This window comes from Tetrao urogallus (assembly GCF_951394365.1).
Source record: "Tetrao urogallus genome assembly, chromosome: 7".
In the NCBI taxonomy this organism is placed as follows: domain Eukaryota; kingdom Metazoa; phylum Chordata; class Aves; order Galliformes; family Phasianidae; genus Tetrao; species Tetrao urogallus.
Genome location: NC_136820.1, coordinates 26,878,208 through 26,892,606, shown reverse-complemented (window position 1 = coordinate 26,892,606; position 14,399 = coordinate 26,878,208). Strand labels below are relative to the sequence as shown.

At 35.9% G+C, this 14,399-nt stretch overlaps 1 protein-coding gene across 1 annotated transcript; it reads right to left on the bottom strand.

Moving 5' to 3' along the window:
- Window positions 1-7,292: 7,292 nt before the first annotated feature.
- Window positions 7,293-13,403, bottom strand: ICA1 (islet cell autoantigen 1; the record flags this gene model as incomplete). Its single annotated transcript, XM_079538038.1, has 4 exons — window positions 13,248-13,403; window positions 11,405-11,477; window positions 9,707-9,830; window positions 7,293-7,497 (listed from the first exon to the last, which is right to left on the bottom strand). Exons 1-4 carry the CDS (start codon window positions 13,353-13,355, stop codon window positions 7,293-7,295), a joined length of 510 nt encoding a protein of 169 aa, XP_079394164.1. The 5' UTR covers window positions 13,356-13,403.
- Window positions 13,404-14,399: the final 996 nt, after the last annotated feature.

Below are 14,399 nucleotides of genomic sequence, written 5' to 3'. Positions count from 1 at the left end.
TGGTTTGGGTTTCTGCACTTAATGCTACTGAATTTGACACTGAAGAACATGGAAAAAGCTTTACATCAGAAACAGCACAAAAAGATGTTCTCAGCATTGAAACTTCATCTGACTTTACAAGGAGAGACAGTGATGACAGATGATCAAAAACTATCATTTTTTACAGAGAGCACTTTCAGTGTGTTCTACTTTCGATTGACAGGATTTCTGAATAAATCATTAAATTTAACACTCCCAGAAACATACAATTCTGTATTAAAGAAGTATTAATTATGTTCTTTCTGTCCCAACAAGAAAGAAACAAAGTGTTTGGGTGAGACATTAGGAAAAACTTCTCTGAAAGAATGGGCATATGCTGCCCAAGGAGGTGGTGGAGTCACCATCCCTGGAGTTGTTCAAGAAACATGTTGGTGTGGTACTAGGGAACATGGCTTAATGGGCAACATCAGCCACAGGTGGATGGTTGGTTTAGATAATCTTGGAGATCTCTTCCAACCTTAATTATTCTGATTCTGATTTCCTTGACGGCAATAAGCATGCCACAAGAAGTAAAGGATGTGAATGCTGTTATCTCTGTCATCACTTTGCTACACTGAGATATAGATCTCTGAATGCTAAGTGATGATGTCTCACTAATTTTAGAGTGCATCAAATATTACTGGGTATCCCAAAATTTCACTTCATATCTTCTGATGATTAACAGCAACCCAAATCAGCAAACGGATCAGCAAGAGTGATAAAGATGGACTATCAAAGTGATAGAACCTACCTTTTCACATTTTATTAGGCATGATGAAATTTTTCAGTATTTTTCACATAATTGTGCCACAAATATCTCATATCTAATTATGGTCTACTAAAACTACTTATAGGTCCTTCTGTCATCTCCAGGGAACAACAATCATCATCTACTATACCACATGCAAACGCTTACATTTTTGTCACCTAAGGGCAAAAAAAAAGCTTTAAATTTTGCAATAGTTAACTTAAGAAGTTACTGTGAAAGTATCACTGAAAAAGAAACAGCTGCTATCTAAAACATTATTCTTTTTTTAAACCAAAGTTGATAAACAGTAAACACCATAGCTGGCTCCAAAGATGAATCATTTACAGTGCTATTTGTAACTATGGCAGCTGAAAGTATTGATGGACAATCAATGAACATACAGATGATACAGTATATTTGAAAGCTTAGCTTATGTAATTATTATACTAGAGCAGAAAAAGACACACACCCAATCCTGGGCTCACATACGAAACTCCAGTGGAGTGGATCTCCAGAAGAGATCCTTCCCCACTGGCAGTCAGCTCTTAAATGGCTCTAGGAGAGGTGCAGCCAGGCTCCACCCCTTCCTGCAGCACAGGTGAATTGCCTGTGCTCCTATGGCTTGACTCAGTGCTCACCTCAGGTGATCAATCAGAGGTTCAGGCCGTGATTCAGCAGCCTCATCCAATTGATTATACCACTCTGACTGCAAATGCCAAAAGACATTTTTCTTTGGGGTGCTGGTATACTTTGCTACTTGGAAAAACAAAACACTTTCCAGCTTAATATCATCTGCAGAAGTAATTAACTTTAGCATATTTTCTTTCAGTTGACTTGTAAATAATTAAACTAGAACACCATGAAAATCCACAAAACTTTTAAGACTATCACCCTCAACTGAATTTCATTTACTAGATGAGCAAAATCACTTGGAAAATGTATTACAAAAGCACATGTCATGGTAGGAAAACAGACTAATTGATTTTCAACATATTTTCTAGCTTTATTTTCTATGAGTTTGTTTAGTGTTCCTCAACCAACAGTCTCAGCTCTTAAGTGCACTTACTATTTAATGCAAGTTTAAATTCATTTTCTCAGTAAGCACTTTTGAACAATCCAGATTTATTATATGCAATGTATTTTTTCTACTACTTTCATAATTTGAATAGAACCACAAAATAACAAAATTCTGTAAAGTTATTTACAAACTTGTGTTGTTCACTACTCCTCATTTTGTTACTCTTTAAATGCCTACAGATTTTCTTTTCATTATTTTACCACAAACTGAAATTATTTTTACAAGGATGTGAACTGTCAAATTCATTCTTGTTTCAAAAGATCAGTACCATATTAGTTGTCTTTTATCCTTTCCTTAGATGTTTTGCACTTCCTCAGCACTTCAGGAGATTTAAGTTTAACAGACAATTAAAAAAATAATCCTTAAGCACATTTCCACAGTGCCTCCAGTCTTGCAGGGCTGTTTGCAGCTCAGGTGTTAAAGGAGGATTGGAATACGGAGAGCTAGAGATGATGCTGTAACATGGGACAGCCCCTTCAGCATCACACAAGCCAAACTGCTCTCATACCAGGCTGAGCTGATAGGCAGGGAGACAGTAGAAGAACAAAGATGTAGGGGTGTCAACAGCCTCCAAAGCCTTCCTGTAAAGCTGTGGCAGATGCATCTTATCCAGACTTGCTAGGGCTTTACAATATATACATTCTGATGTTTCCCTTTTGACCTTTTGATCAATGAATTTATTTAGATTCTCATTCTTCCCCAGGCATCCATACAAGCTTTAACTTCTTTCCTAAAAGACATCCAGCAGGGAACTTGTGCTGATCAGCTACTCCCTGCATGAGTATATTTATAAAAACAACAGTCTAAATGATTGTTATGTCTTCTTCTTGAGTTTTCCTTTTTCTTACTGCTTTCCCTTTCTCTTGCCAGACTTATGTTTAAAATGCCACTTAAGGACAATCATTTTGTTTCAAGTATATATAGAGTCCTACTACTATGAAGAACTTGAGATGAACTGCCCCCAGTTCATCTCACAGTTCAGCTGCAAGCTTGCAAGTTCCTCACAACTGCAAAGTAACAGTCAGACATTAAGGGACTTATAATTTTTAAGATCCCTAGGGAAAGTGGGAGTGTACTGACACTTTTCTTCCATGGTAGGATGTATTCCAGCCCTTCAGCACACTAAAGTAGACTCTACCCTGCAATGCTGCACCTCGAACTATCTCATCTCCCTGAACAAGGAGGCCCAGCATACTCCATACTACTTGTCCCCATCATTCCCACAAACATGCTGATCAAGAAACTACTCCTCTTCCAGACAGTACTCCAATCTAATATATAATGCTTTACAAACAGAGATATATCACTGCTATCTCAGTACCATAGGGCTTGCACTGTATTTCAAGCGGATGAATCTCACAGCATTCACAAAGCTCTGCAGCAAACACCCCATGCATTGCTTATTTGCAGTTTCAACCTCATCTCCCTCCCACTGTTTGGTTCATACAGAAGCAGAGATCCTTGCAAAGCAGAGGGGACTATGCAACAAGGAGAAATTGAGCCATCAACAGTTTACAGATTGTGTTTCCACCCCTGGGGCAAACAGTTCCAGATATACTGAACCATGAGAGAGCCCCAGCCTCCACATACCCAGTTCTCAGTACACTGCTACACCACAGCTTGCCTGAGGCATCCCAGTACTTACAAAGCTCTGTGCATTTACAAAGCCACTTCAGCTTTGGCTTGAACCTCAGAACAAAGGGAAGCAAAGAGCAGAAAGAGGATGAAACAAAAACCCATATATACAGTAAGGATTAATTTGTTCTACCAATGTAGTATTATATATATCTTGCCATCTAAACGATTTTTCATATAATTAAAGTTCAGTATGATAATTTTTTCAACTTTTTTTATTTTTTAACCTGTTCCAGGAGATACTGTAATGTCTAGTTTATACAGTGTGATATAAACATTCTTATCAAAACATCTAAGATAGCTTAGCTAAGTAAAATTGAACCAAACAGCCTCTTCTGTGTTCCTTATAGGCAGAAAACTCATGGAAAATCTTCTTTGTATTTTCAGAGCTACAGTGAGGAGATTCAGGGACCACCATTGGGCTATTTGGTCTGTAATCTTACAGTATCACAGCAGAGCTCATACTGCAGGGTGCAGTCAACAGACAGATAGAACAGCCAAGACTTAACAAACTCACAATCCTAATCAATGGTGGTAAATTTGGTGAATGAATATTATCTCAATGAAGTTACTTTAAATATCACAGTACTGCATAGCAAAGCACTGGTAGGGAACCTGCTTTGGCAGGGGGGTTGGACTCGATGATCTCTGGAGGTCCCTTCCAACCCCTACAATTCTGTGATTCTGTGAAACTGGGGATGAAAGACCACTATATTTATAGCTGTGCTTTAGTATCCATAAATCACAGAGTCATAGAATGGCTTGCGTTGAAAAGGACCAGAATGATCATCTACTTTCAACCCCCTGCTATGTGCAGGGTTGCCAACCACCAGACCAGGCTGCCCAGAGCCACATCCAGCCTGGCCTTGAATGCCTCCAGGGACTGGGGCATCCACAGCCTCCTTGGGCAACCTGTTCAGTGTGTCACCACACCCTGAGTGAAAACCTTCCTCCTAATACTTAATTTAGATCTCCCCTGCCTTTAAGACCATTCCCCTTTGTCCTGTCACTATTCACTCATGTAAACAGTAGTTTATAATTAGTTTACAGGAAGAATAAAAAGAACAACAAACCTCCCAACAGTGGAGGTGCATAGCATTTATAGAACACTGTGGGGAGAAGTAAACACTTTACCTGTTTCCTTGGTTTGACTCAAGTAGTAACAATCACAAGAATATCTTCATGTAACAAGGTAAAAAGTTTGTTCTGGGGGTTATTGCTGGAAAAACAACACCGAACACTTTGAAAGTGGCAGTATAGCTGGATCTATTGTATTTACAGCAATGTCTTGGAAATAGCAGTAGAAAACTCAAGTACCTCACTGCTTTGAAAGAGAGCTACAAAAATACCAATGTTTTAACTCAGATTTTATCAGCTCTGAAAATACTGACTCAACTATTGATCTTTTAGCCTTAGCTACTCTGAGGTATGAAAAGCCCATCTGGATTGATTTAGCTTTGGTCTCCTGAAACAAGTACTGACTCTGTACACATAGTGATGTATTTATATTATGAAGGCCTACGCAACTGAAAAACAGTTCTATAATCAAGTGATATAAATAGTGCTGATGCACTGGGTACATTAAAGATCTCTATACCAGCACTGTTTACTCAAAATCAAAGACACTTACTGAAGTAGCACATAGCATTTTCACAACACAAAGTCTGAAGAATTTTTTTTTTTTCAAATGCTCTCTCAGATCAGCTCCATTAACCACTTGCTAGTGTATCACTACATAAGAAACTCCAGATCAAACATCTCTCACTGGCGATGGCATATTTGAGAACTAAAAAAATCTTACATCTGTAATTATGGTATTTTTCTCACAAAGTTAAGCATGAATTAAATTGCAAGATCCAAAATAAGCCTTAAAAGCTCTGCATTACACTGCCACACTATGGTACAATCAAGATCTGCAAGCAAGAATATAACAAAAAGAGAATAAAAATAACTTCTATAATTATCTGAGATGAACTACCTACCATCTGTTATGTTTATCTACTACAATCCCAAAGCACTAAAAACAAACTTGTGCCTTGTTCAGCATCAGCTACCTAGGTAAATTATACTTATGGATTTTGCTTCGGTAATGTTTTTCAAAAACGAAAAAAGTAACTTCTGCAAGTGTTAAAACATGTAGGAAAGTTGATACCAGGAGCATTCTTTACTTTGCTGGCTGCAAAACATAGAGGTTTTTGTTCTCTACAATACTATGTGATCTGAAAGGTTTTCTGTTGACGGCCAGAGGAAAGAAAGGTTCAAAGACATTCTTTAAGTATTTTTTGAGGTATTCAAGGCAATGCTACAGAATTTTAGCATCTACATCGAACACATCAATGATTTGCTTTGTTGCTAAAATATAACTCATTTTAGACTTGCAAACTTTTCAATATATTTAACATGGTACAAATAGGAAAATTTTCCTAAATACTTCTAAGTTTAAAAAGACTTTATTTTTGCTGACCTTGAAGCACAGTAACACAAGAGGACTGAAATTTCACATGCAGCTTTTTAAATGCACAGCTCATGAGTCAAAGCATAAATTATTTTAATTACTTTGCCATTTACATAATTTATACCTTCCATAGCATTTGTTTTTCAAGAAAGCTATAAGTGAACTTCGTATGACCATTACCAGCACTACTTTATTCATTCTAACATTCCATTTTCTAAGTGTTTTTCTAATAAATCAAACATTACACATAAGCAATTGGCTGACGCCAAGACCATACCAATTATTTTACCTGTAAGAACTTGCCATTATAAACATTTCCCACAAGGCATAATAAAATACTTGCCTGGTGCCACAATACTTACAGGAATATCCTGAACCGAAGTATATTAAATAAAGATTAGATGGCTAGCTGGAATTTCATCTATTCCACCTCTTTCTTAATTGCTATTGTCACCATTTCAGTTTACAAGAAATGGTACAGCCTAGATACATACCAGTTCTTTTCCATTAGGATGCCTCACTCAAGTTTTTAAACTCCAAATTATGCACCTTTCATCTCCAAACATTTCCAGTTACAGAAAGATGACTGCTCAAGCCATTAACGAACAAGGATTGTCTTAAGAAAAGTTCCAGTCCTTCAACTAATACATGCAAGGGCCTCCTGAGCATTCCTGATCAGGATCAACCCAAATAAATTCTATCCTCACATTTGGCAGCAAATCTGTAGACTATCCTCTATGACTTGTGATTGGCAGGGGAGGAATACAGTCAACCTGAGAGACACTGAAGGAAGTCAATTTATGGAGAGTGCATTCTTAACAGTTTTAATGGTTATCTGCTGCCCAGGAATCATGCTGAACTGTATATGGAACTCCTCCCTTAAATCTGACACCATTCCATTCTGAATAATCCTGCTTTTAACTGCACCCAAAGATTTATCAGCGGATACTGGCATTTCTGTTATTCTGTCCATTTTAGGTACAAAAATCTATTTTCCTTTCCCAGATGAAAGCAGACACACCTTCTTCAATTAGTCATTCAGGTACCACAGCTAAGTATTTAAAATTAGATAGCCTTCTTTAAAACATATATTTTATATAAATTATAAAGATTTAAGATGAAGTTAAATTGACTACTGAAAAATGCTATTTCTTACTACCATATCTTCCCTTACAGCCTACTCTTCTTTGAAGGATATCGTATTCCATATCAGATTAATTGGAGTTCTGTCACACGGAAAAAGATTAGTTATGTTTAATGGCCTTTTTAGCACTGCAGAGTTATATCTTCCTGAGAACAATCAAAATCATGCTTCACTGCTTCATCAGGCATCCCATTCTAAGAAACTACAAGAAATGTCATACCTTCCTGAACTTTTCCATCTGCTTATAAAGATCTGGATCCAGCTCCTGAGACACATCTTTCATCCAAAGCAGAGCTCCTCTGTATTCAGTTCGATACTGTTCCATGCGATTTACTGTCAGCCACGTGTCTGATATGGCCCTATATCTGAATGTCTCCACTTCTTGATATAACCTAGTCAAAGGAGCACGCAGTGCTAATCTGGGGAAGACATGAAGAAATGAGGGGAAAGAAGTCATTCTGCAAAGGCACACAAATTAATATAATTACTGATACTTTGCTAGTAATCAAAAGACAGAAATAAAAAAGAATTCACTTAATATTTACTCTATGTTCAGACAGTTGAACAGATTGGTTGGGAATATACACAAAATTGATAGTTTTGTATGCATACTGTGTTTCCAGTTCTCCTAGTCAAGTAGCAGCCTTTCATAGTTTCCTTCACTTACTCATGCAAGTGGAAAAGAAACTTTGGTTAATGTGTATATTTTATTTAGCTAAAATGCTTTTATTTACTTTTTTAACTTTCCTCTTTGCAAGTTGCATTTAACAAGTGCAAGAATATACCTGAAGTCATTTTTATTACTGGATACATACCACAGATGCATCAAGATAGTCATGTTAAGCTTCAGAAAAAGCATTTCTATTAGCCTTTAATCTTCATATATACATGTAAACAAAGAAGTGATCAGTCAGGTGCCTAACTAACTGATTCATTTTTCTTTCTTTTGAGGAATCCAAACAATTCTTTTGAAGAATATTTATCTTTGGGAAGATTTTAGGGATTTTCTTAAATGTTTGTTTCAGATACTACACTTCGGAGAGGCAGCAGGGGACACTGTTGTCTTCCCTATGCCATCACTTCAGCTCCTAATGGGACAGAATTACTCCAACTTTTGCCATGTTTCCATCTGCTGCTTCTGCTTTCCTGTTTCTTGCCAGCAGCCACCTCACTGGAATGGGTTCAATCAGTTCCACACCAGTGTAGAGCTAGTTTAATTTGTCACTTAGGGACTTCCTAGGCCTAAGAGAATCTCTAATTTCAGCTCCAATAGCCAGCAAATTTCATTTACTTGATCTCCAGATTGCTACTGGCATTCAAAATAAGTAAGAACAATTTTTACTCCAAGATGAGCTTGAAGATGGCTCAAGAAGAAAAGAAAGACAAACATCTGTTTTTATTTTTATGGGAAATAATTTTGAAAGACATCTTACTTGATGTACATTTAAGAGATAAAATAAAACATGAACTTTTTACTGGGTCTTTTTTGGATATAATGTACATTTTTCTTCAATTCTACAAATACCTAACCAGTCATTCAAATGAAAAATTCACTTTACATGGACAGACTGTATGGTGTGATTTGTGAAAAATGTTGAGCTACTTAAAAAAGCAAACATTTAGGGGTTTTGATCAAAGGTACCTTACATATGTTCTGAAGATCTTACTCAGGGCTGTTCCTGGATGTGCTAATGACCAAACTGTAGCCCAAGATAAACATGAAATCCTCAGTACTTGGTAGGTGAGCTTTTTATTTCGAGCCAAACAGTTTGCACTGCTCAGCTAAAGCTGGAAAGTGTCATGATAATTAAAAGTCTCCCCAAATCCTTTAGGAGTAGAGAATTTGATTTCTCCTTTGTCATGAAACTGAACTTTCCCTTCTGACTGATGGAAAATTTAAATCTTTCGTAGTACTAATATGGAAAAAACAAACCACAAAATCCTACACACATAATGAAACCCAACAACATCAAGCACTGTTGCCTGTAAACCCTTTGAAAAAGCACAGTCAGTGAGACATCGAAAACTCTACAGAAAAGCAAAAGTTTGCGTGTTTGTGCCCCCCTGTATCCTTCACATTATACTAATCTGCTCCTACCCAATCTACGTAAGGTCAGCAGGATGTTTCCTTGAGATTCTTTCTGTAAGGTTAAAGCAGGAAATGGCTTTGTTTCCTTGAGGTGTGAGACTCTATGGTCCAGAAAAAGCCACCTCCTACCCCTCTCAGGACCTAGACATCTCCCCACAATAGGAGTGCTGCAGTGTTTTTCCACATAATGAGAATTGCAGCTAAGCAGGAAAGAGACTTGAACCAGCTCCTTTACTGCCCCACTGCTAGACAGGCCATGCACATAGCACCCGTATAGCTTCAGAACTGCTGAGCTGAACAGGCATAAGTGGAGGAATCTGGAGATCCAGAGACACGGCAGGCCCAGGGGACAGAAAACAGATTTGGCAAAAGTACTCCCAGCAAGCCAGAAATATTACCCGTACTTTGACAGTTTTGGTCAATAACAAATTTCTTATCACTTTGTTCCTCACATATCTATAGTGGTAAAATCAATTACAGCAATGATGAATGAACTACCATTATCCCATGTGATCAGATGGTAATTCTGACATACATACCTTTGCTGAGAAGAAAAGCAGAGGGCCTTTCCAGTTGCTTGCATCATTTTTCCTGCTCTCGTTTTATCCTGAGAACCCTGTGACCGAAGAAATTTCCCCAATTCATTTTCTTCCTGAGACAGAACTAATGAAAAATAAACGAGTGATCAAACATGTAATTTAAAACATTACTAACAGCTTTTAAACTGGCCTAACATCAAATAGGTTAAGTCACTCCAAATCCAAGCAGCACAGAAGAATTAATTTCATGGACTTTCTGAATTTATAAATCAGAATATTTGATGAGTTTCCTATACTTAACAAGAACCACTATTTTGTCAGTGCCAAGAGTCAAAAGAAAAAACATGCTACTTAGTTCTTGAACAAAAATAAATAAATAAATAAATAAAAAATCAAGGTTGGATTACATGGAGGTCCCAAAAGTGGCATACCTGTAGCATCTAATCTGGTCTTTGTTTTTCAAGCTTGATTACTGACTTTTTTTTTTTACTACGAAAAATCTAGTAACTTATGTTAAACAGCATTTATTTTCAAATTACTTTGCAGGACCATTTTTAGCACTCTAGGATTTTTCACATTTTAAATAATACTCTTGAATTTGTATTTTTAAATAAGAGGATAAACAAAAGTATATGGTTATATATTGACATGTTGCCTACTCCCAGTTTGGAACCGTAAGTTTTTACGATCTCAAATCCTTATAAAAACATTTAACGGTGGCCTCATCTAACAGTCTTTCAAAGTGGCTGTCTTCAGTAGCACCTATTTCTTTCAGGCTCAATGAGGAGAATGCTCCAATATACTGAAAGATGTTTTGAAGTTCTCTTGTCACTCTGGTAAACACTGACAATCATATTGCAGATCATAGCATACTATGACAGAGTTTGCTGCATGCACATCTTTGTCAAGGAAATTTCACCTGCTATTGTGGAATACATCTGAACTCCAATACACTACTAGTCTGCATTACAATTTTACTCAATATCCTGAAACATCTTGTCATCTCTCAACCTCTTCTTTGGATAGGCAAAAGAAAAAGGAAAGAGTGGAGAAAATATGTATAAAACTGAACCACAAAAAAGTAAATTTAAAGGTGTTTCCGAAGTTGATTCACTTTTCTAGGCCAGAAACCACAGCGGCAGAAAGTCAAAAATGTTAATGGAAGTGAACTTCTTAGGTCTTTTAATACAACCTGCTGTTTGAAACTTCCCAATGAAGTTCCTGTCTCTCACTAATGACTACTAATAATTGATGTAGACCTGTTGAAGCCAAGTCAGCATAATCAAATTCATCATAATAGCATGGATCAGTTAATTACAAAACTAGTAATAAGACCAATGTTCTTCATAGTCAATCCTGATAAAAACACAAGAATTCAGAACAGAGTTAGAATTTCTAATGCAAAACAGTTCCGAATTTAGATGGTCCATGTAATGTAATAGAAGAAAAAACTCAAAAATCAAGCTATCCCACATAACTGTTGCTTTGTATCACTGTAATATCAAATATAAAACTTAACATGAACTTGGAGATTTATTAACAATTAAGCAAATCTACATTTAGGTGACCACAAGGAATGTTATCTTTAACTAGGGATTAAAGCAGCAGTTCCCCATTTCCATTTTCACTTTTTCACTTGTTAGATCATTCCATATTGCAGATCTCCTTATCATTTTAACAGTATTTGATCATACTTACAACAAATCCTTTTTTGATAAAGTTCTATTGCTTTCAACAGCTCCATACATGTTCTCTGAATTGAATGGAACAGCTGGAATTAAAACAGAGTAAACAAAAAGATTTTTAAGTGTATGCAAGAAACACTGAAGATTAAAACACAAAAAAAGAGCTTATTTTAAATTTTGTTCAAATACTAGGAATTCGTATTTTCTTCTTAAATATTGAGTAACCTTTCCCTTTTGAAAGTATATTTGCCTTAATTGTGCATTTCTTTCAATCACATTATCCATTGAAACTATATAGACAGATCAGTCAAAACATACAGAAGGAAAATAAAGACAAAAAACATTTTGGAAACAGACCAAACAGTCGATATTCAACCAAAGTACTAATGATTTGTTTTTAGTTAATACCTTTTGATACATATGAAGACATACTAATCTTTGTTTTTGAACACCCTCCAACAAAATACGAGGTTATCAAAATCGCTAATATGTCTCAGTGAAACTGCAGATAAGGGGCAATAAGTATATTAAATTTTTAATACCACAAAGGAAAGTGGAACAAATTCGTATGATTATACCAACAGTAAAATTTTTTGATTTTAAAGTAAACTTCTTACTGTCACAGCTCTGGTTTTCTAGACAAAATGATAAAGCAGCAGTTTCCCAAGAAAGTATAGAAAAAATATCATTCTTGATTAAGTTCTGAGAATTAACAGGAAAACAGAAATTACCACTCCTTTGCGTTCATCTAAAACCTGCAATTTCAACTTCAACTTTGTTATTTCAAGTATCATGCAAATAATAGCAAAATGGACTGTTGGCGCAGTAACTGTCATCCTTTGGCACCTGCTTAACCTCCTTATGTATACTAGGACCTTGTCTTTTAAGCAGAGAGCATGACTTGCAGTTGAAAAGCTGCTTAAGTTAAAACTTTTTTTTTTTAATCTTGTAAACAAATTAACCTATTTATAATCCCACATGAGGTAACAAAGTGTCCTGTCTGGCGAATCTGCAACACAATAACCACAAGAACTCAGGTGTCCATATTTATAAAATACTGTTTCAGCCCCTCTAGCTTGTTTCACAACAATACTTCCCACTTCAAACCTATCATGAAAGCCACATGCATGCCTAGAATCCTCTAAGATACGTCAGTTATCACTACCACAGTTAGTGTACAAATATTTATGTGTTGTAAGTTTCTTGTACTTCATCATAAACACATAAAAAACCCAAAAATCCTAATTCAGTGATTTTCTAAGAACAATACAATTGAAATTCAGCTGGACAATAACCCAGTTATTACACTTCAGAAGTTCATTATCTATCTTTTTTTGATTTAGCCAAAGATGTTTAGGCTCTTCAGCTTGTAGAACCTTGGCTCTCTTCCAGTGTAGCTGAGGGTACTGACAGCAGGACTGTATTTGCCACTCATTAGGATTCCATCTCCCAGTTACTCTTTAAAGACTCAGGAACTGCCTTTTCTCATGCTCACAAACAGTAATCTGTACAAAAGCCTCAGAGAGCACACTGCACTATGCACCAATTCCTGATAATAAACAAAGGATGATCTCCTGTTTCTCTTGACAACAGAAAAGAAAAAGCCTGCCACCAAAACCTGAAAATGAGAGATGTCAGGTTTCAAATAAATTTTTGTCTTACAAAAATGCCACTGTATTCCTTGTGTCTCCCTAAGTACTTTTGTCCAAAATTGGAAAGGATACTATACAAAAATAATGATAAAAATCTATATAGATTATCATATAGTATGTATAGGTGCATATCTTAGAGACTTGATGGAAATCAAAACATCTTAGAAGTTGTGAGAGAACAGTTACTACTCAGACATTACAAACCTCTAGTTTTGCATCCAGATCTGCATCTGAAGCCACAACATGTTCATCTTCTTTTTTTCCTGTGACTTTTATAAGGGTTTGCTTTGTTTTCCAGTATTTCTGTTGCATTTTATTAACCACAGATTTTTCTTGGCTTTGAGCATATTGATCATAAAATTCCCTTGGATAATTGCTAAAATATTAAGAAACAAAATAACAGAACTTCAACATGATGCTGAAAAAGTAAATCTAACAGACTATATTAATAAATTTCATATAGAATATGTCACGTATATCTATGCATGTGTATTCTAATATGCATCTCCTCATTATGCATTAGTAACAAAGTTATTAAAGCAGTACAAGTTCCACCAATATTTCCTATCCTCCTTTGGAAAATAATACACTGCATTTAATCTGAATGCCTTGGGCACGTAATATTGCCAAATAATCAATTGCTAAAAAATCTTCCCAATGCATTATAGAATAATTTATAGTCCCTTGAATTAAAATTTGTTTTTATACAACTAACAGGAAAATTCCAAACAGCACTAGTAGAACTGCTATTTTCATGCAATTTAAGCTGTGTCATGATTTCACAAAGATCATTTAAAGAATATCACGTAAAGAATGAAGTTACGCTCTTCATTGTCATTTTTAGAAATTGCATAAATAAAAAAAGAATATTTGTCTCTTTTTCTTTCTCCCCCCTATGGGGGGGAAGGGGGGAGAATTTTTACTGGCAGATGATTCTGCATTGCATTCCTCTAGCAAAACCAATAGAAAAGTATAACATAAACACAAACTGTATATTCTACAATATGTTTAAACCATATGAAGCATAGAAAATACAGTCTCTCAATGAAATCTTGATCTCTTTCAGTAACAGTTATTTCACTATTATTTTCTGCATTAGTATATGTACTTTCCCTTATTGTATAAATTAAGATCTGCAAAATCACTGCAGCTCATGAGAAATAATTGGTTTGTAAAATGTAATACTAGGAAAATTAAAGTCTTTGGTGCACATATTCCTAAAAAGGGTGGCAGTGCTACCCTACACAGTTACTGTAACTTTAAAAGGAACTTTGTTTGACAGGGATACGCCACTTGGTTCAATTATTTCTAATCAGTGAATTAAGAGGCAGTCAATCACCAAATGGATGATAAGAA